Source organism: Oculina patagonica, chromosome 9 (assembly GCF_052425735.1).
Source record: "Oculina patagonica isolate OP01 chromosome 9, crgOcupat, whole genome shotgun sequence".
Lineage (NCBI taxonomy): Eukaryota > Metazoa > Cnidaria > Anthozoa > Scleractinia > Oculinidae > Oculina > Oculina patagonica.
In genome coordinates this window covers 4,627,152-4,651,090 of record NC_135766.1, presented here as the reverse complement: position 1 = coordinate 4,651,090, position 23,939 = coordinate 4,627,152, and the positions used below count along the sequence as shown (strand labels likewise).

Here is a 23,939-nt window from a genome sequence, read left to right as displayed (position 1 = left end):
CGTCGGCGAAGTCAAGATCTTCTAACCGGGTCGTGAGTGTCCACTGTATGCCATCCTCATGTTTTTCTGTCGTCCTCCGCATTATCCAGTCGATGACAAGCAGGAACAAGAAGGGCGACAGCAAGCAACCCTGGCGCACTCCAGTGAGCATCTCAAACAGAAAGAACTCCGTTGTGGATTACTCTACAGGTGCACTTCTCATAGGTCTTCTGTATAAGAGTGATGTATTTCTCTGGGATGCCACAGTGGCGTAGCAGCTTCCACAACACTTCCCTATCAACGCTGTCGAATGCCTTCTCATAGTCCACAAAGGTCGCATAAACAGGAGAGTTCCACTCTAAAGACTGCTCCAAGATGATCCTCAGGGTAGCAATTTGATCTGTGCATGACCTATCTTTCCTGAACCCAGCCTGTTCTTCTCTCAACCGTTTGTCCACCTCTACTTCCAACCTCTCCAGAATTATCCTATTCAGTACTTTTCCGGACGTTGACAGCAGCATGATTCCTCTCCAGTTCTTACATTCCTTCAGATCTCCCTTCTTTGGAAGTTTGATTAGGTAGCCTTCTTTCCAATCATCTGGTATCTCGTTCGTTTCCCAGATCTTGCCAAACAGTTCATACAGCATTTTGGTCGAGGTGTTTAGATCTGCCTTGATGGCTTCTGATGGTATGCCATCGGGACCAGCTGCTTTTCCATTCTTTAGTTGTCGGATGGCTCTCTTGATCTCTGCTTCACTTGGCTTATTCCCGCTGACACCAAACTCTCTACATCTTCAATATCGTGTTCATCAACCTGAACATTCTCATTGCTGGTCGTGTTCAGTCTGAGGAGTTTTGTCTTTTCAGAGTTGATCTTCAAACCAGTTGTCTTGCTGTTAGTGCTGAGATTTTTCACTTTCTGTTGGATTTGACATTTCGTACTGGATGTAAGAGCAATGTCATCAGCAAAGTCCAAGTCGTCTAACTTGGACCACAATTTCCATCTAATGCCAGTGTTAGCACCCGTTACTGTTCTTCTCATGATCCAGTCGATCACGAGTAAGAACAGAAACCCTGACATGTTACACCCCTGCTTTACGCCGGACTTCACATCAAACCAGTCCGTTTGACCTGTACCTTCAACAACCGCACATTGGCTATCATCATACATTACGTTGACCATTCTGACAAGCTTCGACGGTATTCCATAACTCTCCATGATCTTCCACAAGGTTTGCCTGTGAACGCTGTCGAAAGCCTTTTCGTAGTCGACAAAACATACAGATAAGCTGGAGTTCTATTCCACTGCTTGCTCTACGATGTTCCTGAGAACGAATATCTGCTCTATCGTACTCCTTCCTTTCCTGAAACCAGCTTGCTCCTTCCGTAGCTTAGCATCAACACCACCTGATATTCTTCTGATCAATACCTTGCCCATCACTTTTGCAGCAACAGACATCAGAGTAATCCCCCGCCAGTTCCCACACTTGGTGAGATCCCCTTTTTTGGCGATCTTGACAATGAGACCTTTCCTCCAATCTGCGGGGACAATCTCACTGATCCATATCTCACGGAAAAGGTCGTGAAGTACGTCGACTGTCGTTGTAATGTCAGCCTTGAGCAGTTCAACTGTCACACAGTCTATGCCAGATGCTTTGCCTGCTTTCATGCTAGTGATGGCGCTCCTGATCTCGGCTTTAGTTATGGGGCCTGATGGTATCTCTTCTATAACTTCCATGTCGCTAGTCACTTCGGCCTCACGTTCTGGGTTGGGCCTATTCAGTATTTCAGCAAAGTGCTCTTTCCATCTTTGTTGCACCTCCTAGCTCTTCTTTTGTCAACAAATCGCCTTCCTTGTTCCTTACCATGTCAATTTTCTTTGGTGGCTCGCAGCACAGCCTTCTTGTAGCATCGTGCACATCTTTCATCTGCCCACACTTAGCAGCATCCTCTGCCTCTTGTGCTATATTGTTAGCCCACTCTCTCTCATCCTTTATCAAACTTTTCTTCACTTCTAGATCTTTCTTCCTGTATTCCTGCTGCAGCCTTGCCTTAAGACGTTCCGACCTTGCGCCAGCTAACTTATGCTTTAGCTGTTTCCTTTCTTCAATTCCCTTCCAGCTTTCTGGGCTGATCCAGCTAATAAATGCATCGTCTGGGGTTCGGCATGTCGTTGTACTACACCCATTGTAGCCTGTATACATCGAGATTCCAGTTTCCGTAATCACAATGTTTTATGGGGCGAGGTGATTGGCCTCACGCCCAACCCCCAACCTGGAGGGCCAGGGTTTTTCTGTCGGGGTTTTCCTTTCCTTAGTCACAGATTTCGGTTATTTGAAGGCGCCGAACACTCGCCTTTTGCCACTGTCGCTCAGCTGCTAGCTACTGCTAGCAAGGAAAGGCATTTCTCAGCATTTACGGGGAGAGCATTGGTGACCCTTGCTAACCCCACTGGGATTTTATACCAGCGCTTAGCCCCCGATGTTATTCTATAGCAAAATTTAATACTGCAATTTCTTGTAAATGTTTAGTATTGTTACTTATAAAGGACATCACACTGATAAAATTAATAAATCGTTTCAATATCCTTAACCTCGTGATTTTAATTAGAGGTATTTCGTCGTGTTATTTTTTCCGCAAGTATCGTGTAGTTTTCGCTCCTCTGGGATATTCGGCATCGAGAATGGCGGATATCAAGGATTTCAAGGCGTGGTTGAATAGAGTCCTTTAAACTTTTCCGGATGCCAAATAACACTTTTCAGCTAAAGATACTAGTAGTAAGAGCGCAAAAAAATAATAATATAAATTTTTGTCATGCGCTTGTTACACGAGCCTCTGGCTCGCCGGGTAGAGAAGGCAACCTTATCTCGCGTCATGACTTTAATAAATTGATTGATTGATTGAAAAAAAAATATAAAGAAAGAAAGAAAGAGCGAAAAAAGGAAGGGATGAGGTAAAAAAAAGTTGTACTGTCCAAACAATAATAAAAAAATATTCAAATGTTAAGCCTACACACAAGGACGAAAGCAAAAAAAGAAAAAAAAAATCTCGAAAGGCGACCATACCCGAAAAAAGGCTGAAGGCTTAAGATAAAAAATCATGCAGAAAAACAATGAAAAAAGAAAAATCGAAACTTCTGGGAAAGGATTACTGGAGAGTAATTTCTTGACTCGTCTTGTCCAATCTCCATTCGGCCCAAAAACCATTTGAGAAGTCTTGTAAGATGGTCTATTATAGGGTGACGTCCTGTCCGCAATCCGCCATAATTTGCTCTTCTTAGACCGCAAATTGCTTCTTTTTTTCTCCTAAAGAGCGAAACCACCATAATTTTTGACCCTAAACGGCCAGATAAATACGAATGTAGCCGCAAAGCGACGCTGGCTTGGAGTATGTATAACATGACATACTTACTTGACCGTGGGTGCAACGGGGAGTTGGGTACCATTTCCTGATGAGGGGGCCTGGTAAACACCACTTTCAAAATGGCGGCCGAGGATGATGAAACACGAAGTCTCTGATTTTCTGGTGATATTACGCATAGAAGGAATGTTTTAATGTTTAAAAGTTTTCATAAAATTTGTAAATAATATGGGCGAACGTCAGGCAATTCCTGAGCGGCCAGCAACGTCACAGAGACCATCCATCACTCGGTACATTCGCTACGAACATCTTTTAGCTGGAGTGTCTGGAGGTGTTACGTCAACTCTTGTTCTGCATCCGTTGGACCTGATAAAAATTAGATTTCAAGGTAAGGCGCTATGAAATTCTAGTATTGTTTTATATTGTTTCCTTGGTTTGCGTGTGCGCTAGTTAATGAAAAGGAAAATTCACTCTGGCAGGCAGGAGAATGGTATCCGGATGTTTAGGGACCGGTCATTATTTATGTAGAGGGGGGGAGGGAAAAATATGTTGGAAAGATCAAAATTTTTGTAAGGCCCCCCCTCCAGGCCATGTAAGTAGCAAGTGACCCCCCCTTCTTTATTCAATATTTACGTGATGACCCCCCCCCCCCCACCTCATATCTCCCTTTATATGCCTCAAGTAATTTATTATTAAATGCATGCTACATACAATCTTAATTGCACGTACACTTGTTCTAATGCAAAAAGGCTTGATCAACACTTAGTCAACCAAGGCTTCTTTGCTATGGATACTTGTCCAGCAATACGGCAAATTTTTGGATGAGTTATGTGTATAGTAAACATACCTCTATTATTAACTCCTTAACTTTGGAAAAGTGGTAGTTTTTACAAATTATGCTCTCATGGTGAACACAAATGTAATATCCATGCAAAATATAATTCCTTTCCAATGATTTTCCTAAAGTTGTAAAGGGATTACTTTGAATTCTTGTTGTCATAAATATCATGTTTTATTACTTCTTGGGCTATTGCAGTGATAATCATTTTGTAAAAAGAAAATAATTTCAGTCAAACCAGATATTAAAGCAGATTATAAAGGTCTGGTTTCTTTATTAACTAAAATTAATTTTAAGATAACAATGGAGTTTAGAGTGAAAACAGTGTTTCTGTAAAATACAAATCACTAAAGTTGTACATAATAGTGGAGTTTAAACAAAAGAAAACAATAGAAATAGCATAAAATTGTACAATTTAGCATCTCACTGTTTCACATATGGTGTTTGCACTGTTCTATTTAACTGTTTTACCCACCTCAAACTGCTTATCCCCCCCCTAAACTTCTTTATAAAAAATTTTAGCCCCCCCTCTTGCCACTCTGAAATAGCCTTGACCCCCCCTTCTTTTTTTCCCTCCCCCCCTCTACATAAATAATGACCGGTCCCTAATAGCCCCCAAGATGATTAGCCCCCAATCTGTAAATTCCCAGATAAGTTACCAATTTGCCAGTTAAGTTGCCAATTAAAATTTGTCTTTTAAGTCAATTAACTATTCTTCACTGGTAACTCGGGATGAATATGATAGTTAATACAAAGTTTAGCGGACTTTATACGACTGGTCGAGTAGGTGAAAGCAAAAGCAAGTGAAGCTTTGCTTTGCTTGATGTAAAACGCGGAAATTCTTATAAGTTCAAGTGTTAATATCACTACATTTCTACTGATGCCGAGAAAAGATATAATCCTTTCTATCCAAATTTACCTTTCCACTTTCACATCAACTGATTTACCTCAGTTTCACCATGTCATATAGGCTGCTATTATAGTTGGTTTTGTTTGCTTTGCGTTCAATTAAGTTTTTCGGCTTGTGTACTCGACTGAAAACATTCAGGAAAGCCACTGTCATATCACAAATGGAAAAAACAGTGAAAGAAGGCTAAAAGAAAAAAATTATTGCAGGATGATCATTTTACTGAGGGCTTACAGACTTAAGATTTAGGGCAAGCAGACTGGGGGCTAATCGACTTGGGGGCTAAACAACCTACATCTGGCAGAATAACAACATAACCTGGCTGACCCCAATGTTAAGAAACTATGGTATAAAAAACCTATAAAATACAGCTCAAGTTTTTTTGAATTGTTACGTTAATAATAGTCAAACTCACTCAGATTAAATCTTTTTCCAGATGGCTACCTTAAGCTACCAAGATGAATGTGGACGTATTTGACATTCGATCACTGACACAAACACTTTTTGGCTTTATGTCGGCCATACAAAGTACAATGTTTTCACAGTTTTTTTAGTTCTCCCAAACTTTCACAATTGTTTCTATCAAAGAAAATCACTCACGCGTGATTACCTTGGGTTCGTCTCGGTTTTGTCTTGTGCTTCGTTCGTTCCTCCTGAGGTGGACGCACTACCCACGCATCCACCTCGTGAAACCCGCGGCCGATGTGCTTATGCTTTCAGGCAGTACTGTAAAGTATATGTTTGCACCATCAATACGGTAAATCCCATCTCCAATTACGAATAAGTCCACCATTTCTTTTAAGCCTCCCCCTTTTCCTTCACAACAAAAACAATAAATGACAGACTGTATTACACAACATGTCTGCAAGATAATGAAATGACTGCCAGCTACAACACCCTGTAAAATATGGCAGTGTATTTTTGCTGTACTACATGTAATCTGGGAGGCGCGGTGGCCTAATGGTTAGCACGCTTGACTCCGGGTCAAACGGCCCGGGTTCGAGGTCTGGCCGGGGCGCTGCGTTGTGTTCTTGGGCAAGACACTTTACTCTCACAGTGCCTACGCTGAATTCACTGCTGGGGGGTAATCCCCTGCGATGGACTGGCATCTCATCCAAGGGGGAGTAGCAATACTCTCAGTTGTGTAATGCTACAGAAACCGGGATAAGCTCCGGCTGTATGGGCCACTTGGCTCGGACACAGACTTTACCTACCTTTACATGTAATCTGGGCAGAAACTCATATAATGGTATTTGCCAGCTTTGGAAAAAAATATCATCGGTACTTCTACTCCAAAATAATTGAATAAAAGACTTAAGCATAGCCCAGTGACCGACTATTTGGAAAAATTGCAATCTAAATGGCTGTGCAAGCACTGCCTGATTTCAAATGGAATGTTCTTAAAGTGCTACTATGATCAAATTTTCGATTTCCATTTTTTTTACATTTTCGTGTACAGTAAGACTTTCTTACTCACCTTGCCAATTTTCAATCCATTATGAACATCAGAAGTCGTTTTATTTTAACGTTTATTTCCAATAATTTACGGCTGCCATTAAACAACCTTGTTCCAAGGCTTGGTTGCGAATAGAAAATGACGTCAAAGGCTCCAAAATACCTCACGGGTTGAAATATAATAACAATATGTATTGAAAATCACACGAAAAGCAACAAAAACTTTGGGCTTGTTTTTGGTGCAATTTTCTATGCTGATTGTTATTCTAATTTGAACCCGTGAGGTATTTTTGAGCCTTTGACGTCATTTTCTCCCTATTCTCAACCAAGCCTTGGAACAAGGTTGTTTAATGGCGGCCGTAAATATCGGAAATAAACGTTAAAATAAAACGACATCTGATGTTCGTAATAGATTGAAATTTGGCAAGGTGAGCAAGAAAGTCTAATTGTTCACGACAATGTAAAAAAATGAAAATCAAAAATTTGATCATAGTAGCACTTAAATGCATGTGCAAGCAAGATCACAAAGCAAAACACACTTTCATTGAATTTTTTGTTGAATGGATCGTTCTCTGGGTTATGCTAAAACAATTCAACAGCTCGCTTTCGGTTTGTATTACCTTTTGATAGTTGACTCAGTTTCTATTTCCTTTTGATAGTTGACTCAGTGCTTCACCCCTTGTCAACTATCAGCCGATACTGAAGAAACCTTGTTGTCTTATTGTTAAATATTGATCAAAGTGTTGTACAAAAAAATAAGTGGTTAACTTATAACCTGCTGGCTTTTCATCCTGACTCTCTTTTATGTTAGCCTTCTCTCTCTAGAAATAATTTATGCTTTCAAGAGATAAGTCAGATCCCCTTCCCCCCTCCCAGATACCCCCTTACCCCTCCCTGGGTAGGAAGGGCTTATTAGAGGGTTTATGGTACATGTACACCAATAGCTGTGCTAGTTTAGTGTTTCTATATTTAGAAAAAACAGCTTCAAGAATGGACTTTCTTGCAGGCTGTTTTCTAAATAAATGTAATTAACTATCATTTTTATTTTTTGTCAGTGAATGATGGCAGTGGGAAGTTACCAGCTTACAGAGGACTTGTTGATGCTGTGAGGTCGATTGTGAGATCAAATGGTATCAAGGGATTATATCAGGTACAGACAAAATTATGATCGCCTTTTCAGGGTGGAGTGTTAGGTGTGGTGGTCTTAAGCGGCCTTCACACGACAAACTATTGGCCAACTCATGTTGGCAAACTCAAGTTGGTGTGTGTGAAGGACGCAGCAACGGCAAACAAGTTGGCCAACTGTTGGCGACAAAATAGAACTTGTCTTTATTCTCACCAACAGTTTGCCAACTTGTTTGCCAACTGTTGTTGTGTCGTTCACACACACCAACTTGAGTTTGCCAACATGAGTTTGCCAACTTTAGTTTGTCGTGTGAAGGCCGCTTTACCGTAATCACTTGTCTTCAGTTTCCTGATCTGGGGGAGGGGGGGGGACCCTAGGCCATATATGACTTGTGTGTACATGTGGCCTGGAATCAAGTACTTTGTCTGGACTTTGCAATAAATTTGAACCCTTGTGTTGGGGGAAAAATTAATGTGGGGGCTGGATTTGTGATGTCTCACACATTTTGCAGGGAAATGTGGGGACTTTGCTTCTGGTAGAGTGAGAGGATAAGCAATGCTATATGTTTTAACTTTCAAATTTTGCTAATTTTTATCTTTTCTTCTCTTTGTAAACTCATGTCCAGGGTGTGACACCTAATGTTTGGGGAAATGGGTCAGCTTGGGGTTTGTACTTCTTCAGGTAAAACATTTAAATTTGTACTTCTACATGTACACTGTACTGTATGTGTTAGGTTCATCAGAGTTTTTATGATAAATTGTATTTATTTATTAAATTATAAGTTTTCCGTTGTTTTACTGAAGACATGAATTGGTGCACTATACACTGTACATTCATGGATTAACTTATTGTTACTAAGTTAAAATAATTTTACCAAAATTTGGCAGCCGAAATTCGCGAGTATTAATTTCCGCGATTGCAAGAAAAAGTAAGAACAAAAGACAAGTTTAACTTTGTGTTATTTTGTCAATGTTTTATGGCTTAGTTGTCAAAGACTAGTAAGGAACTACTGGAAATAAACAAAGTTCCGGCTCAATGTAATTACAAGGAGCCTGCAAATGGAAAATTGGAGACTGTAATAATTCTAAAGAGTTTAGTTGATTTACAAGCCGAAGAAAACAGTAATCAGAGGAAGGATGCTAGTTGAAAACAAGATAGAAGAATATTTTCTAGGATAGATACATGTAGTTGCAGTTCCAGACATTCAAAATTTGTATTGTTTTGATAAAAATATTTTTAAATGCGCATACCGGGTATGTCATTATGTCATCAGTAAATTATTTTGAAACCTTAAACCTTGCAAAAATGAGTAAGAATAAGGTAAGTTAATACCTGTTTTAAAATATTGACACCTCAATTTGCGTTATTGTGTTATAAAATATTGCAGGCCCAAGAGAGGCGCGCAACCCTAATCTTGACGGTGACCAGCGAGTTGCGTTTTAACGCGTGCGCGCCACGTTAATAAAAAGCGAACAGAAAAGGGAAGTTGAAAATTTTATTCTTCCACTAAGAACGATCGGAATGCGAAAAATGTGTCAATCACGACAGTTTGTCGTAACACCGGAAGAGAAAATCTGTTCTCTAAGAACGATTGTCACATAAGATCTAGGCTTCTGTCACATGGAAGATTGCAAACATTACAATTTGCAGACTTGTTTTACGGGTGTTGCTTTTGCGAAAATTTGCTCTGATTGTATCAGGCATAAACCATGGCAAAGCGAATGATTCCAACAACGGTTATTCTCGAGAAATTCGTTATAATACTGACAACATAGCGAGTTTATCGACCGAGGAAAATCACATCTCAATTAAACACCGCATGCTCGACTACAGTTCACTAAACTGTCAATCCGACAAAAAACAGCTCCGACTGGTTCGCGGCCGGTTAGCGGCAATTAAGCGTGATTTATCATTAATCACGCCACGTTAATAAAAGGTGAGCACAACATAGCGAGTTTACCGACCGAGAAAAATCACATCTCAATTCACACCGCGTGCTCGATTACACTTCCCAAAACGATAAAAACATGCATTCCTTGCGTGACGCGTTACTCGGGATAATTGTCTTTTGTCCATTTAATCATTTATTTATCGACACTGCCATCTAAAATTATGCACTCTCGTACCAGTACCTTTTCTAAGTGCGTCAAGGCCCGCACTTTCTAACCTGTGGTTACCACTAGTATGTACATGTAATTGGATTGAGTGAAGTACAACTCAAGAAGTAACCAACATCTAACATTATAATTACTTTTTATTTCTTAAAATAATTTAATGTAGTTACAACATTTTAAAAGCATGGATGCAGAAAGACAGTGATAAGCCATTAGGACCCGAGAAGCATCTTATAGCAGGGACAGTAGCAGGTAAGGAACTTCATTGTACATGTATATTGCAACTTTTCTTTAACAAATTAATAAAAAATTACAAAGCTGCATTACAATAAGTATCAAACAGCTGTGATATATTTTTTAAATCTTATTTTTCAGTTACAGTTCCAAAAGTACATATTTGTCACAAAGGTCCTTTCTTTTCATCAGTGATGGGGGTATTCTTATGTTGTTGTTGTTGGGAAGTTTTCAACCTATGCAAGCAAACCAGCTGTACAAACTGAGACTGTTGCCTTTTCTTTGCCTTTTGCAAGCTACATTTATAGGAATAGGGTCCAGAATTTCAGGGGGTCATTGGTCTATGGGCGTCTGTTAGCAATGCCCTTAGATAAAAAAAATGGAAATAAAAACTGTATATAACACCTGTGACACAGTGACTGCAAAATTAAATAATTGCCAGAAATGCTTTTATTTGACTACCAAAATTTAAACTTGTCATAAGTTTTTCTTTCAAATTTTATTTTGTAGACTTTATTAATAGTTATCATTATTTACTCATTCATGTAGATTTCAAAACATAGACCGAGAGCAAACAATTAAAAGGAATATTTGTTGTACATTATGTACAAATTATGTACCGTAAGTTAGCTTCTAAACACAGGTTTTTATTAGAGAGACACCAGTGTTTTAATGAAAAGTAGACCACATGATGTAAAATTTGTACAAGACTACATCCAGACCGCAGTGGTGTATTTTTGATATCCTCATTAGTACATGTAAGGTTATCGATTCCCTTCCTCTGGACAGTTGTTCTGTTTAGCTTATTAAATTACTTAATTCATGATTTTTGTTTATTACGCTGTGGCTTTAGATATAATATTATTATATGAATTTTATGAATTTTTTATCTTTGGTAAAATATTGCTTTTACCACTCGAAAATAAAATCCATATCTTTGTGCTGCCAGGTACATGCAATGAGAATTACAAAAATAATTTTATTTGTTTCCTGTAGGAATAGGAGTTTTGTCAATAACAAACCCAATATGGGTGGTGAAAACTCGCATGTGTCTTCAGTACACTGATCCAAGAGCTGGAATCACACAAGCACCGCAGTACAAAGGAATGATTGGTAAGGAGTCGTTTCATAACAACTAACTAGTGTATGCAAATTATATATAATTATTTTACCTAAATTTGTAAAGGTGCACCGTACATGTACATTTTTTTTTTAATAAGACAGTCTAAATATTTCATTTATGCACCCCTCCCACCTCAAAAATTAAGTCAGAATAAAAAAAAACTAAAACAAAGCTAATAAATAATAAGTGACAATAGTAACTCAGATAAAGTGAAAGCAAGAAGAAGTATTCTCGAGTCAATTTTTAAAAGAACATACTGTATTAATGTTCTTGCCACCTTACTCACTTTGAGTCTGTGATTAGTGGTTGAGCAATATTCAACGGGAATCTGGAAGGTCATGGATTCGACTCCCATTGGGGACCTTGAAAAATTATAATTTCCCAGTAATTAAATGAATTGAGAACGCTTCATGTAAAAATAATAATAAAAAATAATTACCTTAAGTACCTGTATATACCAAGGTTGGAGGTGCTTACTTGCGTACCTTTGAGCAGTACTGTATGTAGCTCAGGAACATACATCTACTGTACGTTATGTACATACATGTATGTATGTAGATGATATAAAATATAGGACTCTTGGAATGCCAACAGTGATTTTGTTTTGTTTCAGCCTCTGGCATTTCCTGGGTACTTAACTTTCCCTAGCAATGCACTTTGTGTGGGTATCACCTACATGTACTATGCAGGAATTTTTTGTTTGTTAACCCCTGTTTCATGCATTTTACATGTAGATGCCCTTTTAAAGTTGTGGAGACATGAAGGGTTAAGAGGATTGTACAAGGTAAATGCATTTAACCTATTGCTAGCCTGCATAGCTGACGGGATTCGAGCAGAGTGCAAGTTCTTTGTTTATGCCGAACGACAGAGAAGAGCCAAGAAGCCGCAAGCGAATGTGATTTGTTAAAAATATTATTGCCCAAGAAAGACTTAGAAAACGGCGGTTGTCAGTCAACATTCGCAGGCATATTAAGTGCACTGTTACCTTCTGATGATGCAATGTTGCCTGCTTAGAGACTTATGGTGCGATACAGTTTATTGTTACCGGTAGACGACACATTGTATGTGGCCTAAAAGTACTGTAGCCAATTAGGGCATATGCTGTTGGGGAAAAAATCCCACTTATATAACAACATAATTTATAAGTATCATAATATAATTACATGTATAAGTCAACCAGTCAATTTTCCGTTTTGACAATCTGTAACAATTACTGGCATGTGTTTGTTTGACTTTCAGGGGTATGCCCCAGGACTTATTGGAGTCTCACATGGAGCACTGCAGTTTATGGCATACGAAGAACTGAAAAAGGGCTACAGTCAGTACTTTGGAACACCAATCAACAAGAAACTGGTAAATAAATGCCATCATTGCATTTGAAACCTAACCGAAAGACTAAGGCCCCAGGGGGGAGTACTCTGGATTTCAAGTGACAGGGATGATCGAATGGGGAGTGAAAATGATGTTGATGATGATGGTGAGGAAAGACCAATCTGCTTGTAGTGAAAACAACTCGTACATTATAATTTAGTTGGCTATGCATTCTCCATTGATTGGCCCTTCTTGAAAAATTTAATCCTCCTCCGATCCCCCCTCTCCCTGTCTGTCTCTCTTAGAATAAGAAAGTTTAAGAAATGTAATTAATTCCTTCTTAATATACCATCCGAATAAATCTATAAAGAATGAAATGTGCACTGAAAAAGTATGCTACAACAAACATAGACATGGATCAAGAAAAAAAAGCAAGTTAAAAAAGGCATTTCTACTCACTGAGAGACTTAGCAATAATAAATTAAAGTACTTTCACTAGAGGATGCTGTATTTAAATCTACCTGTACAATCTTAAACGTTTACCTTTGCTACATGTAAGCAGTCAATGTACACTGTACTATTCTATTAGTTTGTGACCAGGCAGTTTAAAACCTTTGGAAGCAAAATTATTGTGGATGAATCAGTAAATTTTAAACTACAGTTGTACTGTATACATGTACAGTACATTGTAATTTTACTTTTTTACATAGAGCTCAAAAGTATTTAAATTTTAATCAGTAAATTGAATCTGTAATTGAATCAGATTTGAATCAGTAAATTTCAAACTAAAGTTGTATTGTATACATTGTAATTTTACTTTTTTTCTGTAGAGCTCAACAGAATACCTCTTAATGGCTTCATTATCGAAAATGTTTGCTGCAACTGCAACATATCCCTATCAAGTGGTCAGATCAAGACTTCAGGTGAGGATCGGTGAAAAATTGTCTTATGGTAGAATGGTTTAATACGTGTTGGTTTTCAGACCACAGGGCATCCCAGGAGCAGCGAATGGTTTGCACAGGCAACCTAAGCATGTGCTGAGAGTCAGCTAAGATCGTATTGCTTAACAGCGTAAACTGTGAAAATATAAAAAAGTGTTTAGGAGATTTTCTTAGTAGATTTAGAAATCAGTGCACGAGGCAGTGCAGCAGGCAGTGCAGCACCAGAAGCAGGCTTCTAACACCCCCGACCCCCCCTGATACTCATCTCATTTTTACGACTGAATTTATTCAGGAGTATTGTGGGTAGCCACGGTTGGTCGGTTGGTCCATCATCTGTAGACTTCTCATTGCAACTCCGCTGACCAGCAGATTTACTTGTAGAAATAGTGTAGCAAGGCGGCCGTATAAAAGCGGCCGTATAAAGGCGGTCTTTTAAATTTAAAGGGGTTTACAAGAAAAACCAGAAGCAAAGAAACAAAATATGGCTGACAATTACGTGAAGAATTAAGAAATCGACCGCCAAAAAAGTGAACATTGAGAGCCAGTAATCTGCATTAATCGATCGATGACTTTCGTGTCTATCTTTCGAGCTAGCGTAGTACATGTAGTCGAATGTAGGAGCATTCGAAAACTAAATCGGGTTTCACATAAGCTTCATAAGCGATGGATCTATCTAGAAACCAGAGCGTTGGCTAAAATCGAGTGCGTGGCTGCTTGTTCCCAAAAAAAGGAAAAGCTTTTCAGATGAAACAGCACAATATTACATTTGTACCTGAATCAGTCTATTATATTTTTTTTACAGCGTTATTACTTTACAGCCTACATGTAAATTATTCTGCAATGCATACCTACAGAGCGATATAATAAACAAACCATTTTAGTGCTTTGGGTTAAAAAAAGAAAAAAAAAAGGAAAAAAAAAATAAACCCCCCTCTGGGACTCGAACTCGCGACCTTTCGATCCGCAGTCAGTTGCCTACCCGACTGCGCTACTTAGACGTACTTAGTCACGTGAGACGAAAATATCTTATATCAATGTAATCGACATTCCACCGTTTATCTGTTATCATGTGCATCAAAGGAATGTTTGAATCACCTTGCTGCTCATAAATTTACAAGGAATGAAAACTAAACTTTTAAACTTGGCAAAAAATTCAGTCGTGGCTCGAAGAGCTCTTTGATTTTTATTCAGGGAGCCTCCGCGCCCATGTCCAAACCCTTTCCCCTTGCTTATATACATGTACTGACCATTTTTTAAAAGAAAAGGTAACCCTTTTACAAGTACCTTTGGTACAAAATAATATTTCAGAAGGGATACCGAATCTTTTTTTCTTACTATTTCACTTTGAGTAACACTTCAATGAATCGATCATTCAATATTTTGAAACCTTGGCCTTTTTAATACCAGAATGATAGTTTTCCTTCCCATTTTCTATACTCGAACTCGTGAGATCCCTACCCATTTATAAACCTCAAGCCTGAAAAAGGTAGCTTTTTTGGGCAGAGACTCCCCGTATAAGCTACTCTAGGGAGAACCTCCTTGGCGAAACCCCTGGTCAAATCATAATTATAACGACCCGTTTCTCTGTGGTAATATATGTTTTATTTGTCAGTAGAAACCGGCCCCAAAAAAGTGAGCTTACGGGAAGAAGGGCACCGTACATGTACATGAACCGAGTCACTGAACTTATGTTTTTTTTTTCTTAATTTGAAGAATCAGTACACCATGGCTGAATATAAAGGGGCAGTGGACATTATTCGTAAAACTTTCAGGTGAGTAGCAAATTGAGATGTCTTATTCAGAGGAAAAGTAAAAGTTAATAATTAGCTGACTCGTTCAAGTAAACTTCTAGATGCTGAGAATGCACTCGTAAACGTGTTATTCTACTGGTCCAAGAACAATCCCCTCGCCCCCAAAACAGTATTAAACAACTGCTACACCAGAGAACCAGTAGAATTACAATGCACAAGCTTGAGAGTTTCTGCACTACTGACCCTCAGATTAGGGCTTAAAAGTTCCTTGCCAACGACATGCACTACAGATAATTATACGTTTAATTGAATGCCGTGGTTGGCTTTATAAGGCTGACAACCAATGAAAAACAGAGTAACTTTCTGAGCTAGAGCAAAACTGCTGTTCGAAGATTTCTTGCCATATCACGTGGGAGCTCTAACGTGGGACTGGGCTGTATCCAAATTCATGGCTACGGCGTTTATTTCCGATTTTGTACCATAAAGCTGCTGGATGGGATGATATAATAGTCTATCGCAGGGCTACCCTCTGCATTTAATACCCATTTTTACACCTGCGTTGAGGGAGGCACTATGAGCTCGAGAGTGGAGTGTCTTGCCCAGGAACACAACGCAGTGCCCCGACCAGAGCTTGAACAACACACGCCTTTTAGGCTTAAGAAACCTTTAGGTCGTGTATTTACAAGGTTCATCTGCTGGTGTAAAGTGCTGCTGATGTCTTTTAACTTCGGTTTCATTCTCACAATTTTAGATACGAAGGAGTGAAAGGATTTTACAAGGGACTGGTTCCCAATGTTCTCAGGTAAGGCGATTATTTATAATTACGTTTACTTCAACAGGTTAAAAACGAACGAACGAACGAACGAACGAACGAAGAACAAACGAACGAAAGAACGAACGAAGACCGACCGACCGAACGAACGAACGAACGAACGAACGAACGAACGAACGAACGAACGAACGAACGAACGAACGAACGAACGAACGAACGAACGAACGAACGAACGAACGAACGAACGAACGAACGAACGAACGAACGAACGAACGAACGAACGAACGAACGAACGAACGAACGAACGAACGAACGAACGAACGAACGAACGAACGAACGAACGAACGAACGAACGAACGAACGAACGAACGAACGAACGAACGAACGAACGAACGAACGAACGAACGAACGAACGAACGAACGAACGAACGAACGAATGAACATTAACTTGTAACTGTCTTTTTTGTTTCTGTTTTTAGAGTGACACCAGCGTGTGCACTTACCTTCATGGTGTACGAAAACGTCATTCATCTTCTTATGCCGACAAGCTAGCATCAAGGAATTTCAAAATAACAGTAGAATAAAATTGTGTGGCACAGTTCTGAGTCACCACGCAACATTTTGAGTCAGAAAGATGCTTGAGGGCTGTGCTTTTGGCGACAAACGTACTTGAACTGCGTCCTCAGTTTAAAGAAAGGGACGAAATATAACTAGAAAAGTGTCCGTCGTTCAGCGAACATCTATGGATGGTCATGTAACTTATTACGACTATCTTAGTATGAAGAAAACCGCCCATACATTTTTTTTTATCTTTAAGAAAAAGAAGCTGTTATTGGACATGGTTATTTAACTGGAGTTTCGTCTCTTTTAATGCTTGTTCTCATTGGTCATTTCTTGGTCACGTGGTTGATACTAAGAAAACGGGTCGACTCATGCTTTTTTTTTAATTTTTTTTTTATTGCAACACACAGAAAAAAAAAATATATATATATAGCCTACTTACAGAACAATTACTTAGGTTACCTACATGACTTAACGTACAATTACTTACATTTTTACATTCCACTGCATTAGAATTGCTTACATTCTTCACACTACTAACACTACATACATTACTGACATGCCGGTTACATTACCTAATGTACAATAAGTCGACCCATGCACCTTTATACCAGTTTTGTTTAAATGATTTTAATTTTGATATTGAATGGCTCTTTAATGCTTTTTTATTCAATTTAATTTTATTCAGTGAGTAAATGTTGATAATAGTCTTCTACGCTGCAGATTAAACTTTAAAACGTTTCCGTAAAGAAACATGGCAAGCTGTAAATGGGTCGTGGCGATAGCTGTACAGATTAATTATATTAGCAAGTTATTATTAGTTAATCATAATAGTAGTAAAGTGTCGTAAAACAACACGCAACAATGATATTCTTCAAGCACGCGCAACTATACCTTTCGCGACTCGTGGCATTACACCATAGACCTTGCAACGGAAGGGAAAGAAAAGATTCTTCAGCTCGAATTGTTTTTTGTTGCGTTTACGAACTTGAAAAATATCACCGTAACGACGCAAAACCAGTAACGGCAACGAACCGAAAAATTTAACGTCGGGAAGCAGCTCTCACAAGGTCTGACTTTCACATGAATGGTTCACTACTCTTTGAGAGAAAAACACGAACAATGCTCCAAGACCCAAAACAGTAGCAACTACTACACTAGAGGACCAATAGAATTACAAACTTACGAGAGTTGCTACCCTACTGGTTTTTAATGTGCCCTCGGCCGCCAGATTGTACCTGGCAAAATGATCTGCAGTGAATACAAAGGAATCGCCTTAAATCAGGTTCTTTGGCCAGATTGTGAATAATGTCCTCAACTAACTGTACTGGTTCTAATTCGTAGTGCATTGATTTTGTCCTATTTACATGTATTTTAAAGGAGCTACGCCACGGATAACCCATCTTGAAAAAGCTGGCAAGTTTTTTCAGGTTTGTTGTTAGCAATCCGTTTTAATCTTCGTCAGTTGAAACCATTTTTGGTTATTTTCGCGGTTTTATTACTCCTTTGTTGTTTTTCTACATAACACAACTATTATTTTGAGGTTTTCTTCAATTTAGAAGAAATCAGAAAAAATGCCTTAAAATATCGAGACATTGCTCTTTTAAGTGTTAGGCTTAACAGACCCGCAAGATTAAGCAAAAAATTGGATCGTTGTAAGTGATGTTCTTTAATTACGTAACTAAGATACAACGAGTTCGGTGCAATCATTCATTTGTGTTTGTCATTTCTGGGGAGCCCGACTGCTTCAGTAGAATTTACATCCAACCGCGTTACTAAGTGAAAACGTTTGGTTTCGTTCATGTGTCCGGTTGTTCGTCATGTTTGAGTTCGCTAAACGGGCGTTAATAACACAATAATACAATGCATTAATATAGCGCCAAAATCTACTAGTACAATGGGGTTTTACAATATTGGTTAAAACATCTAAAAACATTGAAACTAAAAATACCATATAAATTCAAAATGGTTTATAAAAAAACACTTAATAAAAAGATAAAAAACAAAATGCAAAGTTATAAAAGACAAAATTGAGAGAAATAAAAGGTAGTAAATAAAAATTCATACATAATAGCCGTTCCGAGGTTGCGCAGGGAACTGGGGCGAGTTTTCAAATTTCAAGTAATCGATAATCTGACACCACCACATGAAAGATCGCGATGAGATTGGTTATTTGACCAAGTTTGATGCTTTCAGGATGCAGAGAAACGAAGTTATGGACCTTGAAACTTGGTTAAAAATCCATACAAACGTCTCTAATTGTAAGCCAGCGTCCCCCAAAACCATATAAGCTCTTAAAATTTTTATCCGTTTTGTGACAGCTGTAAAATCCTGCCAAAGACCCATTATTTGAAAGAAACTAAGATGAAAATCACTATTTTTGCCCATTTTAAAGAGTATCACAAAAATCATAAAAAATTTAAGAGTTTATATGATTTTGAGGGACGCTGTCTCAAAATAAGAGACGTTTGTATGGATTTTTTACCATGTTCAAGGCCCATAACTTCGTCTGTGTTCATCCTAAAAGCATCAAACTTGGTAAAATAACCAATCTCACCGAGTTCTTTTATGTGGTGGTGTCAGATTATCGATTACTTGAAGTTTGAAACTCGCCCCAGTTCCCTGCGCAACCTCGGAACGGCCAATTACTTGTTGAAAAAGACGCGTTTTAAAAGTGAATTAAAAGTGTCCAGCGAATTAATAGCTCGTCTAATCTGTTCCGGCAAATTGCAGTCCACCATATTGGAGCTGCAATAAAAAACTCTCTGTCCAAAGCTTTCTTTGTGATTAAATATCAATCACCTAGCTGGCGTAGAACTTTTAAAAGAGCCGCTTTCATGTACGAAGGTGACAAGTCATCCAGTGCCTTGTAAGTCAGTAATAGAATCTTAACATCGACGTGTATGCAATAGGCCATTTTCAAAAATACTATAATACTCTTTGTTGTCCCTCCAAGCATTGTTTTGCTGTCCCAAGAGAAATTGAAAACAATGCTTATGCAAACTTTTGGAGGGACAACAGCGAGTATTAGCGGAGCTCCACAGCGGCCCGAAGGGCCGCAGAGCGTAAATTACCGGGGAGCTCCGCTTTAAGGTTTGGCCAAATCTATTTAATATGGTATTTTTGAAAATGGCCTATGTAGAACCATAGTTAGATCACGTGACTAAGGGAAAACCATAACAAAGACATCGGCCTTTGATGTAAACCGCGTTTCCTAACCAGTCCCCTCTACTAACTATGGTAGAACCCTTAAAACCGATGTGATGTGGGAATTTTCGCGAGTCATAGTAAAGCATTCTGTACACTTGAATGTGTTGCACTACAGTATACTATCTAAGTTAAGAGAAGGTTGAGCGCAAAAAGGTCTTGTCTATAGCACATTGACTGGTCCCTTTTACGCTTAGCCCTTCGACTGCTAAAATTGGGGCTAATTAGGAAACTCCCCGCGCTCCAACTCAACGTTGCATTAGCCTGGTCTAGCCTGGTCAATTCAATGCACGCACTTTTATACGGCAACAAAGATGGATTTACGGGGTTATTTTCCGACAGTAAAGTCTAGGTTTCAGTGTATCATTTGAAACGTTTTTAAAGATAATCAAAGCTTAAGGAACTACTACAGATATTTGTATTTTTGAAGCACAAAAAGTTACCCTTGGGCAGCACTCGAGATTAATAGTTGTTGCATATAAAATACAAGGTTTTAACTATAGCATCTTTCTACTACAAATGACAAGTTTCAGGAGTGTAATCACCTACTGACAGGGCGGAAAAAAGAGAGAAGGTGTCCCGCCCTGCTTTGTATGCACGGTGGTCTCTTTCTCTCCCCGCACTAGAGACATCTGAGATTGCCGGGACTAATTGAAAATTCGATACTGATGACGTTGTGCTTCAGAGATTGCTTGTTATCATAGCCTATAGAGTTCATGTGGTTTTTACTGCAGCGCTTGCGACAATGACAGTGGAATCGCGATTTCTCAATTCTCCAAGGGAAATTAAAATCGGGGATAGGTAATTTCAGACGTTTTTTCGAGTTGGGGAAGAGTGTCTTCTGTTTACCTATTAATTTTCAGAGGAACCATAGTAACTTAATTTAGTACGTTCTTTTGAGAGAGTGAATAAATCGCTTTCACGGAAAATAAAACAGTCCTTTCACAATTCACGGAAAATAAAATAGGCATTTCACGCTTCATGGAAAAAGGGAAACGAAGTTAAGGGAATTAAACATTTATTTTCCGTTTCACGAAAAATAATTTTGGAAAATCACGATTCACGGCTACTATGAAAATCACGATTCACTGGGAAAATAGCCATTTCACATTTCACGAGAAAAAGGACCGATCACGAGTCACGAAAATACCCTTTACCACCCTTTTCAATTAGGCATTTTGTTTGTTTACTGATGCTAATAAAGCAAAATGTAAATAACTGCGTCACGAAATATTCACCCAACAGTATCCAGCTGTACTGCTCTAAGGTCATTTCATAATGGGACTAGTCGGTACTGCAGTAACGGATGTCACAACCCGGTGTTGGAACCAACTTGTAGATATAGTAGGAGCCGCAGTTCTTTACTTGAATGCTGAACGCTGTATAGCAACAATTTGCATACTTGTTAATGCAGACGGTTCTTGCGACCATACCTTCAGCCACTGTAGGATGAGCGCCATCCAACCAGCCTGGGACGGTTGCATCACATCTGCTCTGCGATGGACATGTGGTCGCCATTTGTGTCCCTGCGGCTCCATCAAAACGATACCAGCCAACTTGGAGGTTACTGTCACATTGATTAGGCCATACCGTTGCGTAATCGTGTTTTCTTTCTGCATCAGACAGAGTTTGGTAGTTTTGACAATCATCAGCTAAAAATTAAATACGTAACTTAGTCTTGTGAGGTACAATAGGATAACGAGTATACGGTGTTCGAAAGCGTTACTATCATACGCGTACGAAAGAAATGCGCTAAATTTGGCCGTAAAGAGGACTCTAAAAAAGTCTCATTTCGCGTTTGTTATCATAGCGTTAGTTATCTCACTGTGTGCACTGGGTGTTAAATTAAATTGGCATTCGCGTAAAACTGATGGTTTAAACGTAGAAAAATTAAATTCTCTTTCTTTTCCATCAGAAGGCTGGAAGCACGCGGTTTTTTTTTTAGCTTAAGGGTTATAATTTCCTTTTTTTGGAATGTTAAAACAAAAAGGGAGGCAGCTTGAATGCAGAAGGGCATGTGTGAAGATTTCAACGACTATAACATGTTTAACTAAATAGTTTTAAAAAGATATTCAAAGTTGCTCTCGCGTGTGGTTTATCTAGATTTGGTGATGTTTTCCTTTTTCGTTCCCGACATTTCAACCGTGACGCTCCTTTACTAGAGTACACTAACTTATTTTAAAAATGATTGATTCAACTAATTAATTGGAGGCGAACAGTGGTGGATATTTTCCTGGCTACGAAGCGGCGAGGTTAATATTTACCACAATTACCGACACTGAGATGAATAATTGTTTAAGTATATACCACACAAGCTAAATAAATAGCAGACCAAAACATCACAAATGAGTATCCAAAAGCGACACAGGAAGCCATCTTCAGCTGCTTGGAGGTGAATGGTACTTTACACAACCACTTTCTCGTGGTATACTATGGAATATCCCACTTGTCACTTGTATTTTCTTCGTATACACACTCGCCTTTTCGGTAAATTATTATTTGTTATTATTTTTTCAAAGATGGGGCAAATAAGCTGTGACGTTGAAAAGATCTTGATTGCAGTTTTCCACTGGTCTTAACCACGTGAACAAAAAAGCAACGGACGTGTTCAGTACTAATGCAAGTTAACTCTTGAACAAAGACGCAGGGGATGTGCGACGCATAAGATAGTTTAACCAAAAAATGTGGATTCTAACTTAAGAATCTTATTAAAAATATGATTGAATATTTTCCAAAATTATATTACACCTTCACAATTCGGACCATTCTTTATAAATCCATCAATGCACTGGCAGATGTACGATCCATATGTGTTATTGCATGCGGAGTTCGCAACGGCATCACATGGGTTGACCTGTGCAGCACACTCGTCGATATCTGCAAGATAGAATGGGATATGACGGTTATTTCTACACCACCACGTGCAATATAGTCCGGAATGGTTTTCTAGGGCATAGCTATCCCAAAAGGAGAAAAGCTCTATCCATTGGGCATAATGGATTAGTTACTGGATTTAACCCCAAACGTTCCGTGCATTCCTTTAGCTTTTAGGCTATTGTGTTGAGTTTTTCAAGGAAATCGAATTATTTCAGTCGCTTTTCATTTTTTTTTGGTTGTCTTCGCCGAAACACACGTTTGTTACCTCAGGTAACCTTTGATTTGAATGCAGATCGAAGGTGACAACGTCCGCTAAGGAGGGGCCTGAAGGGATAAACTGGAATTTGGGCAGATTTCACTGGGAAAATGAAATTTGGGTCACTGGGAATGGAAATCACAAACACATAAACAGTAGTAGTGGGATTGGGATTTGGAATATCAGGAAACCAATAGGCTGGGAAATGGGATTTGTTCGAAATTTGGGTTAAGAAAATGGGACTCTATACGCCCCCCCCCCCCCCCACACACACACACACATTCAGGATCCTTTCTAAGTGTTTCTTACTACAAATTTAGGGCGTATTTAATTGTAACATACATGTATAGCCGTCGCATTTTCCCATTGGAATTTATTGTTTTCGAACTAAAAAAAAACAACAAAACAATGAAAACGGGCAAATGGTACGGCTATACGAGAATGTTGCAAATAAATCCACCCTAAATGTGTAATAATATAAGGGAAATGAAAGTTTCATGAAAGTTTCGTCCCGGGATGACTTTCTTCCCGGGATGAAGTCATCTTGGTGTCTGGTCATTTTCTTGTTGCTGCCTACATGATTTCGTCCTGGGATGAGTTCATCCCGAGACGATTTCATCCCTGTCCTGAGCACCGGGACGAAATGTCATGCTGGGATGGAACGTGACGAACAACACCATGTAAACAGTCTTTCCGGGATGAAATATAATGTAATGTAAGCGCCAGCTAGATCAATTCAACTCGGGCGGGACGACCTACGTCCCGGCATCCTGAGATGAACACGCTCATGTAAAATGAAAACTTTTTCATCCCGGGACGAAACTCATCTCATCTCGGCTCTGATGTAAAGAAGCCCTAACTTTTCTGATCTATTATACAATCTTACCTGCACAGTTGTGTCCATCGCCAGTATATCCTGATTTACAGGTACAGGTGTATGAGCCATGATTGTTAACACAGTCAGCATTAGCAGGACAATTATGCGCCCCTCCAGTGCATTCGTCAACATCTGAAAAAACCGAAACATTTCCGTCATGTTTTATTGGTGGGTTTCATCTGACGTCATCAAACTTTAAAAATCTCAACTGTCAATCCCATTACACTATTCTTTTCACATTTTCTAGACC

General features: G+C 39.0%; 2 protein-coding genes across 5 annotated transcripts in view; one reads left to right on the top strand and one right to left on the bottom strand.

Annotated features, from left to right (window-relative positions):
• The first annotated feature begins 3,429 nt into the window (after positions 1 to 3,429).
• LOC144665321 (solute carrier family 25 member 32-like) lies at positions 3,430 to 18,374 on the top strand. The gene is made up of 11 exons (XM_078526552.1): positions 3,430 to 3,727; positions 7,595 to 7,689; positions 8,291 to 8,346; positions 9,946 to 10,031; positions 11,010 to 11,126; positions 11,871 to 11,920; positions 12,376 to 12,489; positions 13,278 to 13,370; positions 15,102 to 15,160; positions 15,891 to 15,941; positions 16,391 to 18,374. Exons 1-11 carry the CDS (start codon positions 3,568 to 3,570, stop codon positions 16,461 to 16,463), a joined length of 954 nt encoding a protein of 317 aa, XP_078382678.1. The 5' UTR covers positions 3,430 to 3,567; the 3' UTR covers positions 16,464 to 18,374.
• A 2,531-nt stretch (positions 18,375 to 20,905) lies between these two features.
• Positions 20,906 to 23,939, bottom strand: part of LOC144665265 (uromodulin-like) — a 32,807-nt gene continuing 29,773 nt past the window's right edge. For all 4 annotated transcript variants that reach the window (XM_078526478.1, XM_078526480.1, XM_078526479.1 and 1 more), the window contains 3 exons: positions 23,699 to 23,821; positions 22,428 to 22,556; positions 20,906 to 21,331 (listed from right to left, as the gene is read on the bottom strand). In XM_078526478.1, the coding sequence (XP_078382604.1) occupies positions 20,964 to 21,331; positions 22,428 to 22,556; positions 23,699 to 23,821 (620 nt within the window). In that variant the 3' untranslated portion in view covers positions 20,906 to 20,963. The remainder of the gene's footprint in view (positions 21,332 to 22,427; positions 22,557 to 23,698; positions 23,822 to 23,939) is intronic.